General features: G+C 36.2%; 1 protein-coding gene across 3 annotated transcripts in view; it reads right to left on the bottom strand.

Moving 5' to 3' along the window:
- Cep135 (centrosomal protein 135) overlaps nt 1-21,616 on the bottom strand; it is a 75,219-nt gene extending 53,603 nt beyond the window's left edge. For all 3 annotated transcript variants that reach the window (XM_046465616.2, XM_046465685.2, XM_046465820.2), the window contains exons 1-9: nt 21,479-21,616; nt 17,091-17,248; nt 15,034-15,224; nt 14,169-14,336; nt 12,589-12,730; nt 10,299-10,383; nt 7,137-7,265; nt 5,737-5,952; nt 2,567-2,632 (exon numbers count right to left, since the gene is read on the bottom strand). In XM_046465616.2, the coding sequence (XP_046321572.1) occupies nt 2,567-2,632; nt 5,737-5,952; nt 7,137-7,265; nt 10,299-10,383; nt 12,589-12,730; nt 14,169-14,336; nt 15,034-15,224; nt 17,091-17,203 (1,110 nt within the window). In that variant the 5' untranslated portion in view covers nt 17,204-17,248; nt 21,479-21,616. The remainder of the gene's footprint in view (nt 1-2,566; nt 2,633-5,736; nt 5,953-7,136; nt 7,266-10,298; nt 10,384-12,588; nt 12,731-14,168; nt 14,337-15,033; nt 15,225-17,090; nt 17,249-21,478) is intronic.
- Between the last annotated feature and the right edge of the window lie 901 nt (nt 21,617-22,517).

Below are 22,517 nucleotides of genomic sequence, written 5' to 3'. Positions count from 1 at the left end.
TGAATTAAAGATTTGTTAAGTTGAATAAAAAAGGAAGACACTGTGGTAAATATGTCGTTCAGTTTCTATACAAAAATCAACAAGTATTTGAGTATCTACTTTGTGCAGCATATACATATAGCATTATATAATGAGAAAACATGTATATCAGTATCAGTCTTTGTTTCTAATTTTAAAGGAAAGTCTTCCAATTTAATAGGCTATTAAAAAAAAAAACTCAATCTTTTGGATGAGCAGCCAATTCACACTGTATGCAAGACATTCTTTCTGCTGGTTCCAGACTGTATGCTATATCAAGTTTCTGCCATCAAGATTATTATTTTTTCCCTTAGAAGACAATCAGAAGAAGCAGTATGACTAGGAAAATAATTTGCTTATACCAAAGCTATTAAAAGAGGAATGAGTGGTTTAAAAAAAATTTTTTTTTGATGAGGGGTTAATTTCCTCCCTTTTTAAGGTTTTTGATTCTCATTTTCTTCAAACTGCTCTCTCTTTTTAAATTTTTTTGTTTGTTCTTTTTAGTTATACGTTACAGTAGAATGTATTTTGATATACATACGTGGAGTATAGCTTTCCATTTTAGTTGCTATATATGATGTGGTGTTACACTGGTCATGTATTCATATTTGACATAGGAAAGTTATGTCTGATTCATTCTATTGTCTTTCCTTGTCCCATCCCCCTCCCTTCCTTTTATTCCCCTTTGTCTAATCCAGTGAACTCTATTCTTCCCCCTCCTCCACCAGTTTATTGTGAGTTAGCATATGCATACAGAGAGAACATTCAGCCTTTGGGTTTTATGGAGACTGGCTTATTTTACTCAGCGTAATAGTCTCCAGTTCCATCCATTTACCTGCAAATGCCATCATTTCATTCTTCTTTATGGCCGAATAATATTCCATTGTATATATGTACAACATTTTCTTTATCCATTGTCTGTTGATAGGCACCTAGAGTGGCTCTATAGCTTAACTATTATAAATTGAACTGCTATATACATTGATGTGGCTATATCACTGTAGTATGCTGATTTAAGTCCTTTGGTATAGGCTAAGCAGTGGGATAACTGGGACAAATGGTGGTTCCATTCCAAGTTTTTCAGAAATTTCCATACCGCTTTCAAGACGGGTTGCACCAATTTTGAGTGCTTTTTAACAATAGCAAATACTACAAGTAATTATCAACTTCTGATTTAATATTAGTGAACTGATAGGTCATACAGTCATTTCAAAGAATGTAAAATTCCTAACAGGTTTTCAAATTTGAATTTTACTTATAAACATATAAAAGATTAAAGAGTTCTAAAAATATAAAATTGTAGTATATCTATACAGAATATTATTCAGCTATAAAAGGAAGGAAGTACTACCATATGCTACAACATGCATAAGCCTTGAAAACATTATGTTGACAGGTGCAGTGACACACAACTGTAATCTCAGCAACTCAGCAGGAGGATTTCAAGTTCAAGGTCAGCCTCATCAACTTAGACCCTGTCTCAAAATTAAGAAAATAAAAAGGGCTTAAGATATAAATATAAAATTTTTTAAAAGTGGTTCAGTAGTGGAATGACCCTGGGTTCAACCTATAGTACCACCACCACCACCAAAAAACAAAACAAAACAAAAAAAAAAAACATTATGCTAAGTGAAAGAAGCCATATACTGTAAGGTTCCATATATATCAAATAGTCAGAATGGACAAATCTATACAAATTAAAAGTACATGAGGGCTGGGATGTGGCTCAAGCGGTAGCGCGCTCGCCTGGCATGCGTGCGGCCCGGGTTCGATCCTCAGCACCACATACAAACAAAGATGTTGTGTCCGCCAAATACTAAAAAATAAATATTGAAAAATTCTCTCTCTCTCTACCTCTATCTCTTTCACAAAAAAAAAAAAAAAAAAAAAAAAAAAGTACATGAGAGCGGTTGCGATGAGAAGGGAATGAAGAGTGACTACTAATGGGTGCTGGGGCTATAGCTCAGTGGCAGCGCTTGCCTAGTACGTGTGAGGCTCTGGGTTCAATCCTTAGTTCCACATAAAAATACACAAAATAAAGGCATTCTGTTCATATACAACTATAAAAAAAGTTTTAAAAAAACTGTTCTAGGATTATATAGTAGTGATAGTTGCACAGCTTTATGACTATTCTAACCACTGAATTGTATACTTAAAAAAAATTAATATTGTAGCCAGGTGCACAGGCGCATGCCTGTAATTCCAGTGGCTTGGGAGGCTGAGACAGGAGGATCTTGAGTTCAAAGCCAGCCTCAGCAAAAAGTGAGGCGCTAAGAAACTCAGTAAGACCCTGTCCCTAAATAAAATACAAAATAGGGCTGAGGATGTGGCTGAGGATGTGGCTCAGTGCTCGAATGCCTCTGAGTTCAATCCCTAGTATCCCCCAACCCCGAAAAAGAATATTGTGATATTTAAATTATATCTCAATTAAAAAAAAAAAAAATATATATATATATATATATATATATAAAATATATAAAATATATAAAATAAAACACAAAACTTTTCTTTCTGAAAATGCTGGCAATTCAATATGACATTAACTTACCAGTTGAAGTTTTGCCATTGTTTCCTCAAGATTCCGCATTTCAGAGAGGTTTCTTTTAATCTCTTTCTAGGAATAAAAGTCTGTTAGGTAAACACTTAAAAGTCTAAGAATACTTATTACTAAGTCATAATGCAATAAGATCAAGTAATTTTTCTAGTGGTTCATGTGTTCCCCTTCACTAGTAAGATCTGAGGCTTTCACTCATTTTCAACAAAGAAGATTCTCTTTAATATTGTGGTGTCCTGAATGCTTACAGGGACCTATCTATAACATCCGAAAGAAAAGGACCACTTGAAAATCTTTTTTTCTTCTTTCATTTTTTCAGTTGTAGATGGACACAATATCTTTACCTGTCCCTTTCTATGTGGTGCTGAGGATTGAATCCAGTACCTCACGCATGTGAGGCAAGTACTATACCAGTGAGCTACAGCCCCAGCCTCCCAAATCTTTTTTTCCTGTACATTTATTTGTAGGACTTCCTTGGACCCTGGGTTTAGAACATGTCCTATGGTACTATCATTTCCTATTCTATTTGTTTTCTCTTCACATGCTTTTACCAATTTGGTTCCTCTGCTTTGCAACTGAAGAGCAGAATGCCAAGATTAAAATATTATGACCCAATATGAATCTTTTATTGAACCAAGCTATCATTTCTGAAGCATTGTCAATGGGCTATGAGAAACCATGTTTGTATATTGTGTGCAGAAACACAAGATGCAAAAGGAGGTAGAAAAAGAGAGGGATGAGATATTATAGTATTGCAATGGAACTAAAGTCACAAAAGCAGAACAAAGTATAACAATAATGCACTAATAAAAACATTTTTTAAAAATATAATTTTTTAAAAAAGGATTTTTAAAAAGCAGCAGCAAAACCAAAACTGTACTAATAATGTCCTTCTTTTTGCAAGAGGTTTTGTCAGTTGCAGTGGCACATGCCTGTAATCCCATAAAGTTGGGAGGCCAAGGCAGGAAGATCCCAAGTTCAGGACAGCCTGAGCAACTTAAAAGAGACCCTGTCTCAAAATATATAAAGAGCTGGGGGTGTAGCACTGGTAAAGTGCTTGAATAGCATATGTGAGGTACTAGGTTCAACACTTATAACCACAGAGGGGAAGAAAAGGAAAAATAAAATGGCTTTGGCTATCTGGGGTCTATTGAGATCTGTATAAATTTTATTCTTTTTCTGAAAAAAATGCCATTGAAATTTTTGATAGGAATTGCACTGGATCTATAGATGGCTTTGGACAGTTTAAGAATATTAAGTCTTCCAATCCATGAATAATGTCTTTCAATTTATCTGTAACTTCTTTAAATTTTCAGCAGTTTTGTAGTTTTCAAATGCTGAGTTTTTCACTTTGTTGGTTAAATTCCTAAAATTCCATTCTTTTTGATGCTATAGTAACATTTCTTAATTTCCTTTTTTGATTTCTTATTAGTGTATAAAATCATATCTTGTTTTGTTTTGTAACTTATAACCTTATTAAATTTATTACCTTTCATGTGTATGGAATCTAAAGATCTAAAGATTATATTATCTGTAAATAGAGATTATTTTATTCTTTCTTTGCAATTTACATGCCTTTTATTTCTTTTTCTTACCATATTGCTCTGGCTAGGACTTTCAGTACTATGTTGAACAGAAGGGATGAAAGTATGTATTGTAGACTTGTTTGTTATTTTAAAGAAAGTTTTCAGTCTTTCAACACAGAGTTTGATGTTTATTGTGGACTGTTCATAAATGGTTTTTATTATATTGAGGGAGTTTTCTTTCCAGTACATTAATTAGTGGAGGTTACATTGTATAAAACCAGTTCAGTGATATAGAGCAGTGTGGTCTTCAATTATATTCCTGGCAAAAAGAGTTCCCAAGTATTATGTAAAACTCTGGTATGTACACAGTTTTAAGGATTCAATAGTTGGATACTTAATTTGCACATACAGTGCTTCTTAAAAATGAATACCTAAGAACTTGCTTTCAGCCTCAGTATCATGTAAGTTATCCATTTCTACTTTCCCTTTCACACTCTTCCAAAGAAAGGCTTATACTTCATTTATGTCACAATGGCACACTGCTTCGGGATATTAAAAAACAACAACAACAACAACAACTTTAGGAATACCAGATAAAAAGATTAATTAGAAGGTCTTGGGGAGGTCGCTCAGTGGCAGAATACTTGCCTAGCAAGTGCAAGGCCCTGAGTTCAGCATTACTCCCTCTATCAAAAACGAGCTGAAATGCTGAAATGTTGGGATTAGCTAAAAGCTTTAAATAAGACATATTGTCTCTCTCATTATATTTCATTAATAGATGTATTTCCAATAAACTTAATTTTATCTTTTTTAAAATTTATCAACACTTGTGGTATTATGATCACGTTTACCCCCAATTATTAACATTTTTCTGAGGAAAATGTTAACAGTTTGAACTTTATAGTTATAGGAAATTTTTTTAAATAAAAAATTTTAATTTGAATACTTTTTATTCCAAACAGGTATAATAGTGAATATAAAAAGATATTTAAGGGCTTGAGGTTGTGGCTCAGTGGTAGAGCTCTTGCCTGGCATGTGTGAGGCACTGGGTTTGATCCTCAGCACCAAGTAAAAATAAATAAATAAAATAAAGGTATTATCTCCATCTACGACTAAAAAAAATTTTTTAAAGCTATTTAAGCATAAAATGTTAAAATAAAATTTTGTGAAAATTTCAAGCAGAAAGGGTCATTTAGATTTCATTGGCTATATCTAAAATCAGACTGGAAATTTCATGCTTTGCATCTATTTTAATTTAAAAATGAAAAAAGTGAGCTATCAACTTTGAAATGCACAATGTCATACAGTTTTAAAAGACACCTTTAAATGATTCTTGAACAAAAAAATGGCAACATAAACTTCAGAAGAATCTCTCCCACTGCAGATAAAAGACAGATAGAAATCTTAAAGGAAAACAGGACAGAGTTTAATGGTCTATCCCAAGACTAGAATATGCTTCAGAAAAACTCCCAGCAGGCCAGAATAAATGCAATCATTTAGTGGGTATAAACAAAACTTAAGAAAATCTTAAATACAAAACAAAAATGAAAAACACAACAAAATAAACAACCTGGATAGGGACATCACTGTGTTCTAGGATACTACAATAATACTTTCACAACCTAAATACATCATTACCTTTGCTTCCCCAAGTTCTTTATCAGCAGTCTCAAGTACTTCTTCTTTATGTCTTTCCAACTGCTGTGCTAACTGGTCTATTTCAGTTAATTCTTGGCAGAGTTTTTCATTTTTGTTACTTAAATTAACAACTTCAGTCGTCACTGTTTCCTTGGTTTTCATAAGCTCTTGAATATGCTTCTCCAGGTCTTTATTAGCTTGCTGAAGAAAGTCAACCTAAATTGAATTTGTAATTCATAAGGCATATGAATTGGGTAATTATGCTGAATACTGAACTTTCAAAATAATATTTCAAAAAGTTATATTTTAAATTAAAACCACAGCTATTTTATATTTATAAACTTAAATACTATTTTATTTGTAAAACTGACAATGTTTAATGAAAAAATATATATCCATTGGCTTTATTTTCATGCACAGAAGAAAAGGATAAGTAAGAAATTTGTGTGAATTTTCTTCCAACACAGAGTTCTAAAAGCATGACAAGAATATCACAATGATATTAGAATGTGCTGTCCAATATGGAGGCCTCTAGCATCTATCTTCATGTGGCTACTGAGCATTTGAAGTGTTGCTAGTCCAAACTGAGATGCACTATAAATATAAAATATACACGATTTCCAAATCCTGGTTTAAAAAAAAAATGTAAAAAACATTAAAAGGTGAATAAGATTTTGAGTATAATGGTAAATATATCAGTATAATTAAAATTTTGGTTTTTACCTTATAAAATCTGACTACTAGAAAATTTTAAATTGTATATTTGGCTCTTATCATATTTCAATTAGACAGCACTGTTCTAGAGCTACTGATGATATTTCTTACTTATTTTATTCTAGTTACAGCTCAGGCAGCTCTGACACACCTAAACTTCTAAAGTTCATGTGCCATGCCTTATGGAACTCTCTTGCTCTTCCACCCTTCAGTCAAATGCATAGCCTAAGTCGATAAAAGGTATAAATTTAATTTACATATATTAAAATCATCTTTTTTACATTATAAAAGGTATACAGTCAAAAATTTTTTAAAAATAAAAACGCCATCTGCTAGAATAATCCATTACACAAAGATAAGTTTTGTTAGTATATTCTTTCAGTATTTTCCCTTTCCAAATACATAGATTTTTTTTAAAAGCAAACTGAAAATCAGACTTTGCCTGAAGTTCATTTTTAAAAAAATGTTTAACATTATGATATATCTTAATTCCTACATCATTAAATATTCCATAACAAGGTTTTTCAATAACTGCAATGTATTTCTTGATACTTTGGTTCTATCAATTTTTTTTCCTACTGTAAATAATACTTCAGTGAACAACCTTATTACTTTTACAAACCCACAGACCATTAAAAACAGTTACAATTTCATATACTTACTGAAATGATCATAAGAGCCATTACCTGAATATTTAAATGAGCAATAAGCTTTTCATTGGTTTTATTTCTATTCTCCAGAGACAGGACATCAGGGGAGCGACCACCATCCAAAGTACCCGACAGTCTTTCTATTTCTCGTTCTCTTAGCTCAATCTGAAGACAGAAAGTCATACCATCATTTAAAAAAATCTAATTGTGGACCATATGAAAATTTTAAATTGCATATTTGGCTCTTATCATATTTCAATTAGACAGCACTGTTCTAGAGCTACTGATGATTTTTCTTACTTATTCTATTCTGGTTACAGCTTAGGCAGCTCTGACACACCTAAATTTCTAAAGTTCATGTGAACATTTATTAGGACATGTTCAACAATGCATATGAAATAAATATTCATACCTGTAACCACACATAAAATGCACACATGTAGAGCAAAAATAAGTAGAAAATGCCAATATAGTCAGGTACAGTGACATACGCCAATAACTTCAGTGAGTTGGGAAGCTGAGGCAGGAGACTCACAAGTCTGAGGACAGTCTTAACAACTTAGCAAGATCCTGTCTATAAAAAATGAAAAGAGCTGGGGGTGTAGCTCAGTGTTAGAGCACCTCTGGGTTCAATCGAAAGAAAAAGAGAGAGAGAGAGAGACACACACACACACAAAGGAAGGAAGGAAGGAAGGGAAGGAAGGAAGGAAGGAAGGAAAAAAAAGAGAGAAAAAGAGGAGCGAGAGAGAGGAAGGAAGGAAAGAAGGAAGGAAGGAAGGAAGGGCCAACATAGTTTTCATAATTATTTTCATTGATTAGATTCTTCCTAATTAATTTTTGGATTTTTCCACCTCCTCTAAGATTAATCAATGCTCATATAAAAAGAAACTTGGTAACAGATTATATTCATGTTCAAATACAAGAACTGAGACCAGTGCCCCATGGAATAAATGTAGTATGAGTGAATGGAATAAATGTGGAATAATAAATGAAAAAACACTCAGAATACTGAGTTGCTCTGAATCTCAGTATTTAAAAAGGACAATAGAAAACACAGACATAATAAAAACATGACTATTATTAACTATGAATTGTCACTAATTCACCCGCCAAAATTTGGAAAAAATACACATACTTCCAAGCTTTGGTTTTATTTTCTAAAGAAAAATAAAAACAAAATATTCAACATTTAATTCAATAAATAATTATTGAGCACAGAACTAGGCAAGCAAAGATACATGAAACATGGTCTCTGATTTTCAGGAACACATAGCTTTATAGGGAAAACCAGCAAGTAAACCAATAATTGCTATATAGAATAGCAATGAATGAATAAAGGAAAAAGGCATATAACACCAAAGTAATTAAGGGAATTAAGTAATTTATTCTGCAATGGTTAGTTTATTGGGGAAATTAGCAAAGACCTTATCAAATAAATATGTCCGAAGGTTATAAATAATGTTATAAAGATGAGTGTTCCAGGCAATAAAATAAAAGCATAAAACAACATGGTATTTTTGAGGTAGGAGAAATGGCTCAGTATGACTGGATTATAATCTACAGTGGAACTTGTGGCTGGAGATGAGTCCAAAGAATTAAACTTTAACAGAAAGAATAACCCCCTACTCACTGTCTTTTTGTGTGTGTGTGTGTGTGTGTGTGTGTGGTACTGGGGACTGAACCCAGGGACACTATACCACAGTGAGCTATAACCCCAACCCCTTTTATTTATTTTTAATCTTGAAACATGGTCTTGCTAAATTACCCAGGTAGTCTTGATCTTGCAATACTCCTGCCTCAGTCTCCTGAGCAGCTGAGGTTACAGGAATGCACTACCACTCCCAGATATACCTATTAAGTCTTTCAAAAGCTGAAATATAAATATTGCTAATTTTACATAAGTCCTGTGCATTACCTGATTGTGCCACCGGTGCTCCAATATTGCTAATTTTAGAGGTAAAAAATAGGAGGTTAAGACAAGCTGATATCACAAGGAGGGCAGTAAATTTGGGAAAGAGCTCAAGAACAGCAAAATGGGTGCAGAAGACTGAACCCAGGGACTTAGACATGCTAAGTATGCATTCTACAACTGAGTTACACCTCTTGCCCCACAAAATTTGAAATGTGTGCTGAGTAAAACAAAATACACTCAAGCAAAAAGAATAGTAATAACTAATAACATATTGGCTCAACTAAGATCAATAACTATAATAAATGGTGGTTTTAATTAGAATGATCAAGCAATTTTCTCTGACCACCTCAGTCACCTCACAGAGATGGTATAGACTGCTCAGTTTATGTTCATAAAGTACCTGGATAAAAATGTGATGAAAGTGTGATGTGAACTAAAAAATACCAACAATATTCAACTCATGTGCACATTTGATATTTTTAACATCTCTTCATAAAATAAAGATCTTTTGTTAATGGTAGCATGATTTCCTTTAACTCTATTTTTAATCCAAGTAATCTTCAAAGTACTTTACAAACTTAACAGTTATACCAAAATATAAGTTATATCTATAATTGTATGTGCAAATCGCTTTTCTCCACAACTGTAACTATTGCAGAAAATGAAAAACCCATTATCCAAATTTAAACTTCAGGAAGCATATTAAGAAAGCTAACTTTTAATTTGGCCAAAGGATCAATAGATATAAAGTGACAAAGCTTGACATGGTTATGATTTAACTCTGCATCTATTCATTCCTCTGCTTCTTGAGTAAACTGCTTTATGAAGTGCTAATGCTTGTAAAGAAAACACAAAAAAATGAAGGAATACAGAAGAGTTATCTCTAAAGAGATTTACATTCAAAATGACAATATCTGTGAGAAGTAAAAAATCATAAAAATGCAATTATCAAACACAGTACACTTCAATAAAATCCCTCCTGATGGAGGAAGTACTGTGATTATAAAATTCTATTTGAGGAGACAGATGTTTCACCTAAGAAAAAAAGAAACAAACCAAATCAAAATAAAAGATGATTATTCACCTCAAAGAATAACAAGGAAATGGACCAGGTGCTTTAAAGCCATCTAAGTCATTTCAGCTATTAATTCTATTAAAACAAACTAATGGAAAAGATAAAGACTATATAAAAATTCAGTATCAGTAATATCAAATATAACTGAATTCTAGTTATGATCACAGAATATTCATTTCAATCCCAAATATGTAAGTAATGAAAATCCTACCTGCTTGCTGTAATCTTTTATGCCATTTTCCATCATTGCTAACTTTTCTTGTAGATGGTGGACTTCCTGCTGAAGCTCTTGAATCCTGAAACATATATGTAACTAATGTCAATATACGTACACTTTTGTTAAGAAAAGACAAAATAACAAGATATGAAAACAGAGGGGGCTCTTTTAAAAAGTTCTGTACTCTGCTTCTCAGTGAGGGATAAAGTGCCAAAGGGTCCCAAAGTCTCAACATAATATAGTATATCATCTTTGAGGGTTTTGTAAGAATAGATTTTAAGAATCTGTAAATAACTGGAAATCTAGATATATTATGCAATAAAACTCCTCACTACTGCATTTTGATCCTTAGGACAACTATTTATTCTTAGATTCAGAAAACTAAGAGTCTGGTTCAAAATTCTCAACATCATTAATTGAGATAAGAGACTAAAATGTGTTTTATGACCCTAAGTGTGTATTGTCTAATGAACTGCTCTGCAATATTGGGAGAAGGAAAATATTGAGAAAATTGCAATTTTACAAATGACTATACTATACAGCAAAATATCTACTCTTTCTTAACTTACAAATTCTAATCGAATCAAGATTTTGTCCAACATACCTGAATTCTACAAATACCCAAATGTATTTATACTACCTCAACATGATATAACCAACTTTTGTATTTGAAAGAAAAAGATTGAAGCAGGTCTGTTTTGAGAGAGATTTTCCATGAGGTAGATTAAGTGAGGTTGGATATAGCCGGACCCTACACCCAAACTTTCTTACTAATCTAATTCAGGAGAATGCATGAATGACTGGATACAAACAAAATGTGTGTGTAAAAACTAAAGTGAACATGCTATCAAAGAGATTCATATCACCTACACAATCCAAATAATTCTTTAAATAATACTAACACATTGTCTGAGAAGTCTTAGATTACAACAGAAGAACAAAACACAAAGTATTTCACAGTTAAAGTAACTATGTATGCACAGTTGGGCAGGATGGCTCACGCTTGCAATTTCAGCTATTCAGGAAGTTGAGGCAGGAGGATTGCACATCCAAGGTGATCTTGGGTGACTTAGCAAGACCCTATCTTGAAAAGAAATAAAAGGGGTTGGGGATATAACTCAAAAGCACAGCACTTGCCTAGCATGTGCAAGGTCTTGGATTTGATCCCCATATGGGGGGGTGGAGGTGTGGAGGACGGGGGTGGTGAGTACATAATATTATATGAGAATAACCAAGTAAAGAGATCCTAATCAGTATCTCAACCAATGCTCTTTTCAAAATTATTATATTAAGATTAATATACTAGAAAAACTTCCCCAAAAATCTCTACATAAAATACAAAATAAAGTTATCTGCACTATTGCCATTAGTGTATTCCATAGTTTGAAATGTTTTTCCAGTTATCACCATAGTGTAAAGTTACCAGTGCTGTTTGCTTTCTCCTTTGAACCCCTTATAATTTTCTTATAACATTTCATGCATTTCTTCTTGTCCCATCTCCACTACTGACTTCAAGCTTCTCAAAAGCAGTAGCAGTACTTCATTCGTCTGTACATCCTCAAAACACTTAACACAGTGCCTTGCCCAGGAGGCTTAACACATTTTTTTTAATGTTATTATGTTTCTTAGACCTTTATTTATTTATTTTTTTAAATGTAGTTCTGAGGATCAAACCCAGTGACTCACACATGCTAGGCAAGTGCTCTACCACTGAGCTAAAACCCCAGGCTCCACTTAATGCATTTTCAATTAAAAGAAATTTACATGATTCCACTTTAAAAGAATACAAACACAGAGCCAGAGAAATCATAAGAATTTCAAATCCAGTCATAAATCTATCCAATTGGCATTTGATATAAATGTGAATAAAGATTCCCGTAAAAGACAACTTAGAGATTAAACTAATGTGTAAGCAACTCTATTGAAATAGGTTCTTGTTAACACAAAATTATTTCAAAGCATGTATGGACAGAAACCCCAGATTCATGATCTATTTGAAATCAAAGTTCCAAAACAAGCAAAAACATTTTACTTTTATTCAGAAAGTATTCATTGAGTGCCTGTGCAAAGTTCTGTGCTAGTTACAGGGGATTCAACAGTTAACAAGACAAGTCTTCCTACCAAGAAACTTACAGTTAACCCAGTGATCAATAAAGCCAACAAAAAGTTATTATTATTATTGTTTTGGGTGCTGGGGATTGAATCCAGGGCTTTGCCCATGCTAAGCACTCATGCTACCATTAAGCTTCACCCTCAGCCCCCAACAGAGAATAATTTAATGCACCTATTATCAGCCACTTCCAGGAGGTCTGCAATGTAAGGGTCATCTGGCTGTGGAACTGGATAACCACTAACTTCAGAAGGAGGAACAGGTTCATCTATTTGCATACGCTGGCGCCTGAAAGCAATGCTTCTTTTCTTGCCACCTAAAAAATAAAACCCAAATGAGTGTCTTAAAAATTAAGGGGAAACAAAATAAAACACCATCTAAGAATTAAATACTTCAGCTGGGCATGGTGGTGCACACCTGTAATCCCAGCAGCTCAGGAGGCTGAGGCAGGAGGATTGCGAGTTCAAAGCCAGCCTTAGCAACAGAGGTGATAAGCAACTCAGTGAGACCCTGTCTCTAAATAAAATACAAAAAAGGGTTGGGGATGTGGCTCAGTGGTTGAGCGCCCCTGAGTTCAATCCCTGGCACACCTCGCCCCATTAAATATTCCAAGATAGCTTCTGTTATAAAGTTTATCTAATTCTTATTACCTTTGTGTTGTTGTTGTTTTTTTTTTTTTTTTTTTTTTTTTTTTAAATTTTTTTATTGTTGGCTGTTCAAAACATTACATAGTTCTTGATATATCATATTTCACAATTTGATTCAAGTGGGTTATGAGCTCCCATTTTTACCCCATATACAGATTGCAGAATCACATCAGTTACACATCCATTGATTTACATATTGCCATACTAGTGTCTGTTGTATTCTGCTGCCTTTCCTATCCTCTACTATCCCCCCTCCCCTCCCCTCCCCTCCCCTCCCCTCCCCTCCCCTCTTCTCTCTCTGCTCCCTCTACTGACATTCATTTGTCCCCCTTATATTGTGTTGTTGTTGTTAATAGAAATTGAACCTAGAAGCCCTCTACCACTGGACTATATCCCCAGACCCTTTTATTCCTCTTCATTTTTTGAGACAAGGTCTCACTAAATTGCTGTGGCTGGCCTCCAACTTGGAATCCTGTCTCAGTCTCTCAAATCAACAGGATTATAGGCATTTGCTACCATGCCAGGCTCACGTTACATATTGATCAAATGTTTTATGCCTTATATGTGAACACCCACCCTGCTCGTTAAACAATGTATTCCTAAAACCTCAGCAAGACATGGATGTAAAACTAATTTTATATGCCTGCATGTTTGGCATATACACCCAGATTTAATTTGTTTCTCAGCCAGATGGGGATTAGCCTTTGGCAAAATTTAAAACTCAGTGTGTCCTGTAGTGTTTGCTATTATGAAATCAAGAAATCATCAGGAATAGAAAACTGCCATATGAGGGGCTTAAGGCAGTGAGAACTAAGATACACATACTGATTAATATCAAAAGAGAAGGTAACAGAATTTTTAAACAGAAAAATTAGAATATGATGGGATATCACCTATAACATAAAGTCAAGCTATAACCTGAATTAGTAGAAAATATTTTCAAAATTATTAACAGATCCATCTTGTCTCGGTCTAAAGCACATGAATAATTTACTTTTTAAGCATTTGGCCCAGATCAGAACTGATTCTCATGAAGATCAAACATAAACCACACTTTTTCTTCATTAGAATTCTAACAAATTTTGTTTGGGGAAGGAATAAGCTTACCCGGAGTTTGTACTACAGCATGCAAATTCTTTTCTTGAAGTTGCTGAATTTTTTCATTCTTAGCTTTGCTTTCTTTCTCCAAAAGTCTGAGTTTATGAACATATTGGTTATTTAGAAATTTCAGATCAGCGGTTTCACGTGCACACTTTTTCAAAGTAGTTTTCAACTCTTAAAATGAAAAAGATTCAAAGACTATTTTAAAGATCAAAAAATCCACTGTCCTTCCATTTCATAAGACACAATAAGACAAATCAATTTAAAAAGCTTCACCCAAATCTTGTAAAAGTTTTGTAGCCTATCACTCTTTCTACCATTGAATAAAACAACTCACTAAACACAAAAAGAAATTACACTTTTCTACTGCTGAAGATGCCTAATGTATACAATGGTTTTTGACCTACTAAATTGAGTAAGAAGCAAAAAATTATTAATTCATGCCCGGTATTAGGACTTTCTACCAAATGTAAGAATTATAATAAGATAACCATATAATTACATTCTGCCTAGTACCTTTAAATCATCCTGTTCTATCTACTTCCCAGATCAAAAACTACTAGACAAAGCAATCCATGGTTTTCACCTTACTTTAATATAAAAAGGGAAAAACAAAAATTGTTTCAAGAGCATGTCCTCATTTCTAGCATTTTAATTCTAAAACTTTAATCCACATATAATACAGCTATAAATATACATTTATTTTCCTTCTCAGGAACTCTTCAATATACCCTATTGTATTTAAGGAGCTGTTAGTAAGACTACTCTCTTTTCTAACCAACCAGTTTTAAAATTAGAGTTTAGCCTTTTCAACACATAAAACTGAAAGGGCAAAACCATTATTTTAAAATATTACCAAATTTTCACTTACCTTTAATGTGTTGGTCTGAGTACTCTCTCTGTTTCATTAATTCCAGGTATAATTCATTATTTTCCCTACTCAATCTTGCATTTTCAAGTTTATAGGGTTCCAATACAAAATCAAAATTGGCACTTTCCTTTTCAGCTTTCACAGTAGATAATTTTGATTGTCGAAGGCTTTCTGTTGTATGAACTAAGTCACTAAAATTAAGGAACAGAACCCATAAATATAAGAAACATTTCATTAATCTTCTAATAACTTGAAATATATTTCTAAAAAGGCTTGAATGTATGTATATCTTAATGTTAAATTATATCAAACTTCAAAAAAGAAGCTGAGCATAGAGGATGTGTCTATAATCCTAGCAACTTTGGGACAATTTAGCAAGACCCTGTCTTAAAATATTTTTCTTAAAAAGGGCTGGGTATGCAGTTCAGTGGTAGAGAGCTTAAATGCAAAGCCCTTTCACTATCTCAAAAAAATGGATTAATTAATTTAAAAGGTAGAAAAGAACACTTATCATTTTTTCAAGGTATAAGGATGTCCTCAAAATTTTTCAAAATAATATTATTATAAGTTATGAAATATATACACATTGAATCATCTTTGAATCTCCCCCCTTGCTTATCTCCTCCAAGTCTGTGGAATCTGTGATTTGTTTTCACTGAGCAAGTATTTATTGATTGTTTGCTGTCTGTTAAACACCAGGAACACAACAAATAAGAATTAGTTCCTTATTTCTGAGAACTCTCAGACCAGCGGAAAATCCACCCAGTAAATATTTATTGAGGAAGAAACATAAAAAAGTCCTCACACCTGTGAAGCTTTCATTCTACAGAGTCTGTCAAAAAGACATACTAGTATATTACAAGCTCAACAAATATTTTGGTGCCTATATGTTCAACCTGATACAGGAGTAACAAAATCAGTCTTTGGTTTCATGAAAGTGGCATTCTAAATGAAGGTAAAAACAAATTTGCAATAATGCACAGTTAAGATAATATGTAACCTAAGTAAAAGAGACCTATGGGAGGGCTGGGGTTGTGGCTTGGTGGTAGAACACTCGCCTAGCACACATGAGGCACTGGGTTCGATCCTCAGCACCACATAAAATATTGAGTATACCTACAACTAAAAAACAAAGAGACCTTTGGGATACTTAAACTTAAAAGCTAAGCAGGCAAGGAACAGAGAGGAGAAAAGATGTTCCTAGGCAGATGAACAGTATACAGAAAGACCAAGGGTAAGAGATTAAGTTTGGGGAGATTCAAGTGATTCAACACAGGGAGACGAAGTTGTGGAAAAAACAGGGATTAGATCATGAAAGGTTGGGAGGTCATGTGAAAGGCCACAAAATATCTTTAATCCATTCTCTTCACCATCATTACTGGTAGTCCTACCTTAAAATCCTTCCCTGTTCCAGTCCAAAACCATTCTAATATAGCTCTTGTAGAAAGAGGTTTGGGGGGAATCCTTTTAATGAAGGTAAGAACCTTTCAGTTAAGGTAAGATGTAATAGTAATGACCACATATTAGAGAACATAATAACAACTTATTAGAGAACCTTAATTAAAATAATAGTAATTTTAAAGATCAGTGAAATAGACATAGAACTTAAGAAAGAGAAAGTTAGGCTAGGAATATAGTTTGCTTAGTACATGTAGAGGCTCTGGATTCAGTCCCAGCACTGAAAAGGACAAGACAGAGAGAGAGAAGGAAAGAAAGGGAAGTATCTCCAAGAATATAAAAAACTATTCACAAAAAAAAATCCTCAGTAATATCACTCTCAACAGTAATAGGATGAGTGGTGACCCCTACACTTTGCAGTGTGGAGGCCCTGCACTGAGAACAGACAAATTAGGACATAAGGAAGAACAGATGATTTAAGCACTTTTCAAAAAGTCTTTGCTAGGTGCAATGGCACACGCCTATTACCCCAGCAGCTGGGGTGGCTGAGGCAGGAGATCTCAAGCTCAAAGCCAGCCTCAGCAACTTGGCAGGACCCTAAGTAACTTAGAAGTAGATTCAGGATCACATATGCTTAGAACTGTATTTTTTATCTTTACCTGAAAAGTTTTTCCACCAATGGTAAACACTCCAATGTCAGAGTCTGGTGGTATCCCAACTGATCCAATCTTTTTCTAATATTAATATACTTTCTTTCTGCAGTTGTAGTCATCTTGTCTTCCAAAACCAGTTTTATTCACTTCTAAAAGTTAAAGTTCTAAAAACAAAAGAATGAAATGTCATTATACTGTTACAGCTACTGTTATCATTTCACAATAAGAAGATTCAATCTGGCATGACAGTGCACGCCTATAACCCTAGTTACTTTGGAGGCTGGGCCAGAAGGATTGAAAATTCCAGGCCAGACTCCAGAGTTTAGGGAGACTCGGTCCAAAAAGTAAAACAGCTGAGATAAGTTCAGTGGTAGAGTGCCTGCCCAGCATGCCCAGGGTTCAATTCCCAGTACTGCAGGAAGAAAAGGAAAAAGAAAAGAAAAAGCTGAGAACAGTGGCACCCATCTGGAATCCCAGAGACTCAATCCCAGTGACTGGGAAGGCTGAGGCAGGAGGGTTTCAAGTTCAAGGCAAGGTGAGCAACTTAGGGAGACCATGTCTCAAATAAAAAGGGGTTGGGATGTAGCTCAGTGGTAGAGTGCTCCTGAATTCAATACAACAACAAAATTTAATATGAAACAATTATTTTTCTGTTTCTCTTCAGACAGGCAGTCTTCTGGGACATTCAGATTGACTTAAATTCAACACATGATCTCATCCATGTAGCTGCATTAAAACATGAATCTCTCCATAAACATAAATATCAAAACTAAAGCAATAAAGATTCTAAAAGAAAACAAAAAAGATTTTTCAGAGCCTGAGGTAGGCAAAGAATTTTTAGAAGGAACTCTTAAGAGCACTAAACAAAAGAAAAACTTCATCAAAATTAAAAACATCTGGGGCTGGGGAATGTGGCTCAAGTGGTAGCGCGCTCGCCTGGCATGCGTGCGGCCCGGGTTCGATCCTCAGCACCACATACAAACAAAGATGTTGTGTCCGCCGAAAACTAAAAAATAAATATTAAAAAATTCTCTCTCTCTCTTAAAAAAAAGAATAATAGAAGCTTAATATTTAAAAAAAATTAAAAACATCTGCTCATCAAAATATTCTATTAAGGAAAAAGCAAAACCAAAGAGCACTAGAAAATATTCACAATATCTGAGACATATATGGAATGTAAAATGAACTCTTATAACTCAACAATAAGATAAACAGCTCAGTAAGAAAATTTATTTGGGCTAAAACTAAAATTTCATTGTGCTAAAGATTTGAATGAGCACTTTGAAAAAGATATCTAAAGAGGAATATCATATGAAAAGGTACTTAACATTAGTCATCAGGGAAATAAAAATTAAAAACATAATGAGGTTCAACTTTTTGTTATTTTTTAGTTGTAGTTGGACACAATACCTTTATTTTATTTATTTTTATGTGATGCTGAGAATTGAACCCAGCGTGAGCGCTCTCCCGCTAAGCCACAACCCCAGCCCATGAGGTGCAATTTTTACCCATATTAGCAATAGCTAAAATTAAAAGAATGGACAATAAGCCAGGTACGGTGGCACACCTGTAATCCTAGCGGCTCAGGAGGCTGAGGCAGGAGGATCACAAGTTGAAAGCCAGCCTCAGCAACGGCGAGGTGCTAACTAACTCAGTGAGACCCTGTCTCTCTAAATAAAATACAAAAAATGGCTGGGGATGTGATTCAGTGTCTGAGTGTCCGAGTTCAATCCCAGTACCAAAAAAAAAAAAAAAAAAAAAATGGACAATATCCAATGTTAGCAAAGATTTGAAGCAAGAAAAAGCCTCACACACTGCTGACAGGAGTAAAAAAATCACCTTGGAAAACAGCATGCCAGTTTCTTATAAAGGTATACTTCTAGCTATAACCAGGTAATTCTTCTCCTAGGTATTTACATTAAAAAAAACAAAAAGCAAACATCCACAAAGACTACAAGAAAATTGAAAAATGAATATAATAACAGTTTTATTTATAATAGCCCCAAACTGGAAAAACAGCTAAACATTCATCAACAGTTGAAGAAACAAACTATGATATCTTTATACAATGTAATATTTCTGTTTCAGGGATAAAATGAAGGAATTACTGATACACATCCACTATATGGATGATTTTCAAAATTCCTCGAACTGAGCTGGACAAGATGGTGTATGCCTATAAACCCAGTGGTTTGGGAGGCTCTCAAATTCAAAGGGGTGGGGGCAGCGCTGGGGTTGTATTGTAGCTCAGCAGTAGAGCCTTGTCTAATATGTGAGGCACTGGTTCAATTCTCAGCACCACATAAAAATAAATAAAATAAAGGTCCATCAACAACAACAAAAAGCCAAGCCTCAGCAACAGTGAGGTGCTAAACAACTCAGTGAAACCCTGTCTCTAAATAATATACAAAATAGGGCTGGGGATGTGGCTTAGTGGCCAAGTGCCCCTGGTTTCAATCTCCCAGTAGCCCCCCCCACCCCCGCCAAAAAAAAAAAAAAGTTTATTTTGAACAGAAAAAGCCAAATACATTAAGTCCAAAAACAGGTAAAATTAAACTATAGGGATAGAAATTTCAGCAGTTGCCCAGGGAGGTGACTGGAAAGATTAAGAACTTTCTCAGGTGATAAAAATACTGTTGAGTGGAGTAAGTGGTTACACAGGTGTATAGATTTATGGAAGCTTTTCAAATGTACAAGTAAGGGCTGGGTACACTGTACTTGGGTTCAATCCTCAGTGTATGTATTGATGGCTGAGTATATAAATTTCATTTCAACTTTTATTTCTTTCTTTATTTTTTGTACCAGGGTTTGAACCACTGAGCCACATCCCCAGCCCTTGAAATGGTCTTGCTAAGTAAGTTAGGCCTCAATACTAAGTTGTTGTGGCTAGCTTTGAACTTAAGATCCTCCTGCCTCAGCTTCCTGGGATTTTTAGGCTCATGCCACCACCCGGGCTCAATTTCTTCTTAATGACACACACATAAGTATCTCTGTACACGTTTTTATATTGGTCTTCTAAAATATTTATGAATACATTCTTTACCAATCTGCCCTAAAATGGAGTTATCCAAAGTTCCTTTCTTTAGAAACTTGGCTTTTTTCTAAATTTTGCCAGCTAAATGTAGTCAAAATATTCACATTTCTAAACCAAACAAAAATTTTGTTTTACATCTATGTTGTTATTCACAATTTGTAAAATGTGGACGCATGTGACTACATGTAAAATTTGATCCTCAAAACAATCCTGTGAGAAATAAATGCCCAATAGTTGTCCTTCAAGATGAAGAAAGGCTCAAGAAAGTAACTGTTTCCCAAACCATGGGCCCACAAAGTAGGTAAACAGTCTCTGGATGCTAGGTCCCCTGAGTCCTGTCTAGCACTTTGGTTTCTGTATTTTCAAATCCCTTCTAAATTACTACCTCTCCTTTGTTACTCCTTTCTATAAATCTCTCGTGGCACTTGCTAGCGTCATCTCTGAGAGCTTTGCAATGCACTTTGTAGGTTCCTTCCACAAAGAGGGACTTAACTGATTGATGCAGGAGGGTGATGCAGGAGGGTGTTTTCTGGAACGTCCTGAACACACCAGAAATAAACCTGACAAAACCAGGCGGCTACCACACAAGCATTTCCCCCAACTCTGGCTGCCCAGAAATAATTCCTCTTTACACCCTGCTTCGGGGAGAAGAATAAGAGGGAATGAGAATAAAACATATATATTTTAAAAATCATGCCCGAGGCCACAAGTCAGATTCCCATCCTCCCAAGAAGGGCAAGGGCTGTGGTCGTCCCATAGATCCCGCCTAAAAACAAAGTTTCTAGCAAAACATCAAAGGGTGACTTTGGGGAACCCACACGCAGACACGCCCAGAGCATCATCTGCTAACCCTGGAGGGTGGGGCTTCATATTTTTACACTTGAGTATGAAGAAACAATCCCGCCCAACAAAAGCGGCCACAGAACCCGTGCACCGAGGTACCTCGGAGTCCCCCGCTACTGAACTCGAAGGGAGACCGGGTGTTTTCCAAGGCGCTGGGCACGGGCGCTCGGGGGCGCTGTTTTCACTAACTGCATGTCGGCTTCCTACCCTGGGAGGGCTTTGTAATTTAAATCTACCTATCTACCAAGCCCGCCCACACGGCCTACGCCGACGCCCCGCGGCGGGCTGGGTCAAGCTCCCGGCCAAGCTCGGGTTTGCAGCTTGGCCCTCGGGTGCGGACGGAAGCGGGCCGGTGGGACGGTGCCCGCGCCCCTCCCGCCCAACCCGGGCCCACGTCCTCCCAACCGCGCGGCCTCTGGCGGCGTCCAGGCCCGGCCCGCGGGGACGACCCGGAAGGCGACGACGAAAGCGCCGCCGCCGGCCCCGCCCGGCCCTCCGCCCCCGAGGCCCGCCTCACCCTCAGCTCCGGCCTCCGCGTCCTCCACCTGCGGCCGCATCTCCTTTTGCACTCGTCTCCCTCGCTGGCTCCTTCCGCTAGGGCCACCGGCTCCAGCGTTAGAGCAGTTTGAAAATGGCGCGGAGAGACGGTCGAGGCCCTCACGGAGGAGGCGCCACGGTTGCCCAGGTAACGGGAGCGGCGGGCGCGCGCGCCCGGTGGCGATGGCGGCGCTGGACCCCGGTGCCCGGAAACGCAACGGCCCGGACGGCGCGGGCCACGGCGCCCCCTAGCGGACGGCGCCCGCGCAGGCCAACCCCGACTTCCGCTGGGCCCGAGTTGACGTTCTCCCGTCTGCGGATTGGGCGCCTCGGCACCGGGTGAAAACGCACCCAGTCGTGGTCCCTGCATGGGATTAGCCTTGCTCTGCGAAATGAACGCCTACTCACGCAACCCCCAGCAGAAATCATCATGTCTTCGCAACTTCGACCACCACCCTGTACAATTAATTGCCCAAACACATCCCCCTAAGACTGTGTGGACCCACGGAATGGAATGCAACCACCCAAACATCACTGTCTGTCTCTTCCTACCGCCCCCGACTGAGAATTCATTAAGCCAAGGATAATTTTATCCTCAGCTACTTTTCCCTAGCACCTACCACAATAAACATTTGCAAGTGGAATTAAATTCAAATAAACTGCTTCAAGAGAACCTGCTCAAAGACGGAAAACACGTGGGCAAATCCTAGAAGTCCATTTCCCTCTGAAAACTTTAGATGATCAGACAGGAGCTCCATTCTTTCTTGTTTATTCCTTCCTCTCCCTTCCAAGTAGGCCTTCGCTCTGAAAATGTACTTAGTCTATCATACAGCTGCACTATGAGTTGTGGATAGCTGTGTACCCATTCATATATTGTTTTAATGTTTCCATTTTGTGTGCCTCATCTGTTTTTCACATGCTTCAATGAGCTATTTTATGGAATTTCTACGAGGCAATGAGTTGAAAGTCCTGACTTTTTTTGTGGGGTGGAGGTACTGGGGATTGAACTCAGGGGCACT

This window comes from Marmota monax, unplaced genomic scaffold (assembly GCF_021218885.2).
Source record: "Marmota monax isolate L192 unplaced genomic scaffold, Marmota_monax_Labrador192_F-V1.1 WCK01_AAM20220418_F8-fsc00025, whole genome shotgun sequence".
Lineage (NCBI taxonomy): Eukaryota > Metazoa > Chordata > Mammalia > Rodentia > Sciuridae > Marmota > Marmota monax.
This window is presented reverse-complemented; position numbering and strand designations above follow the sequence as displayed.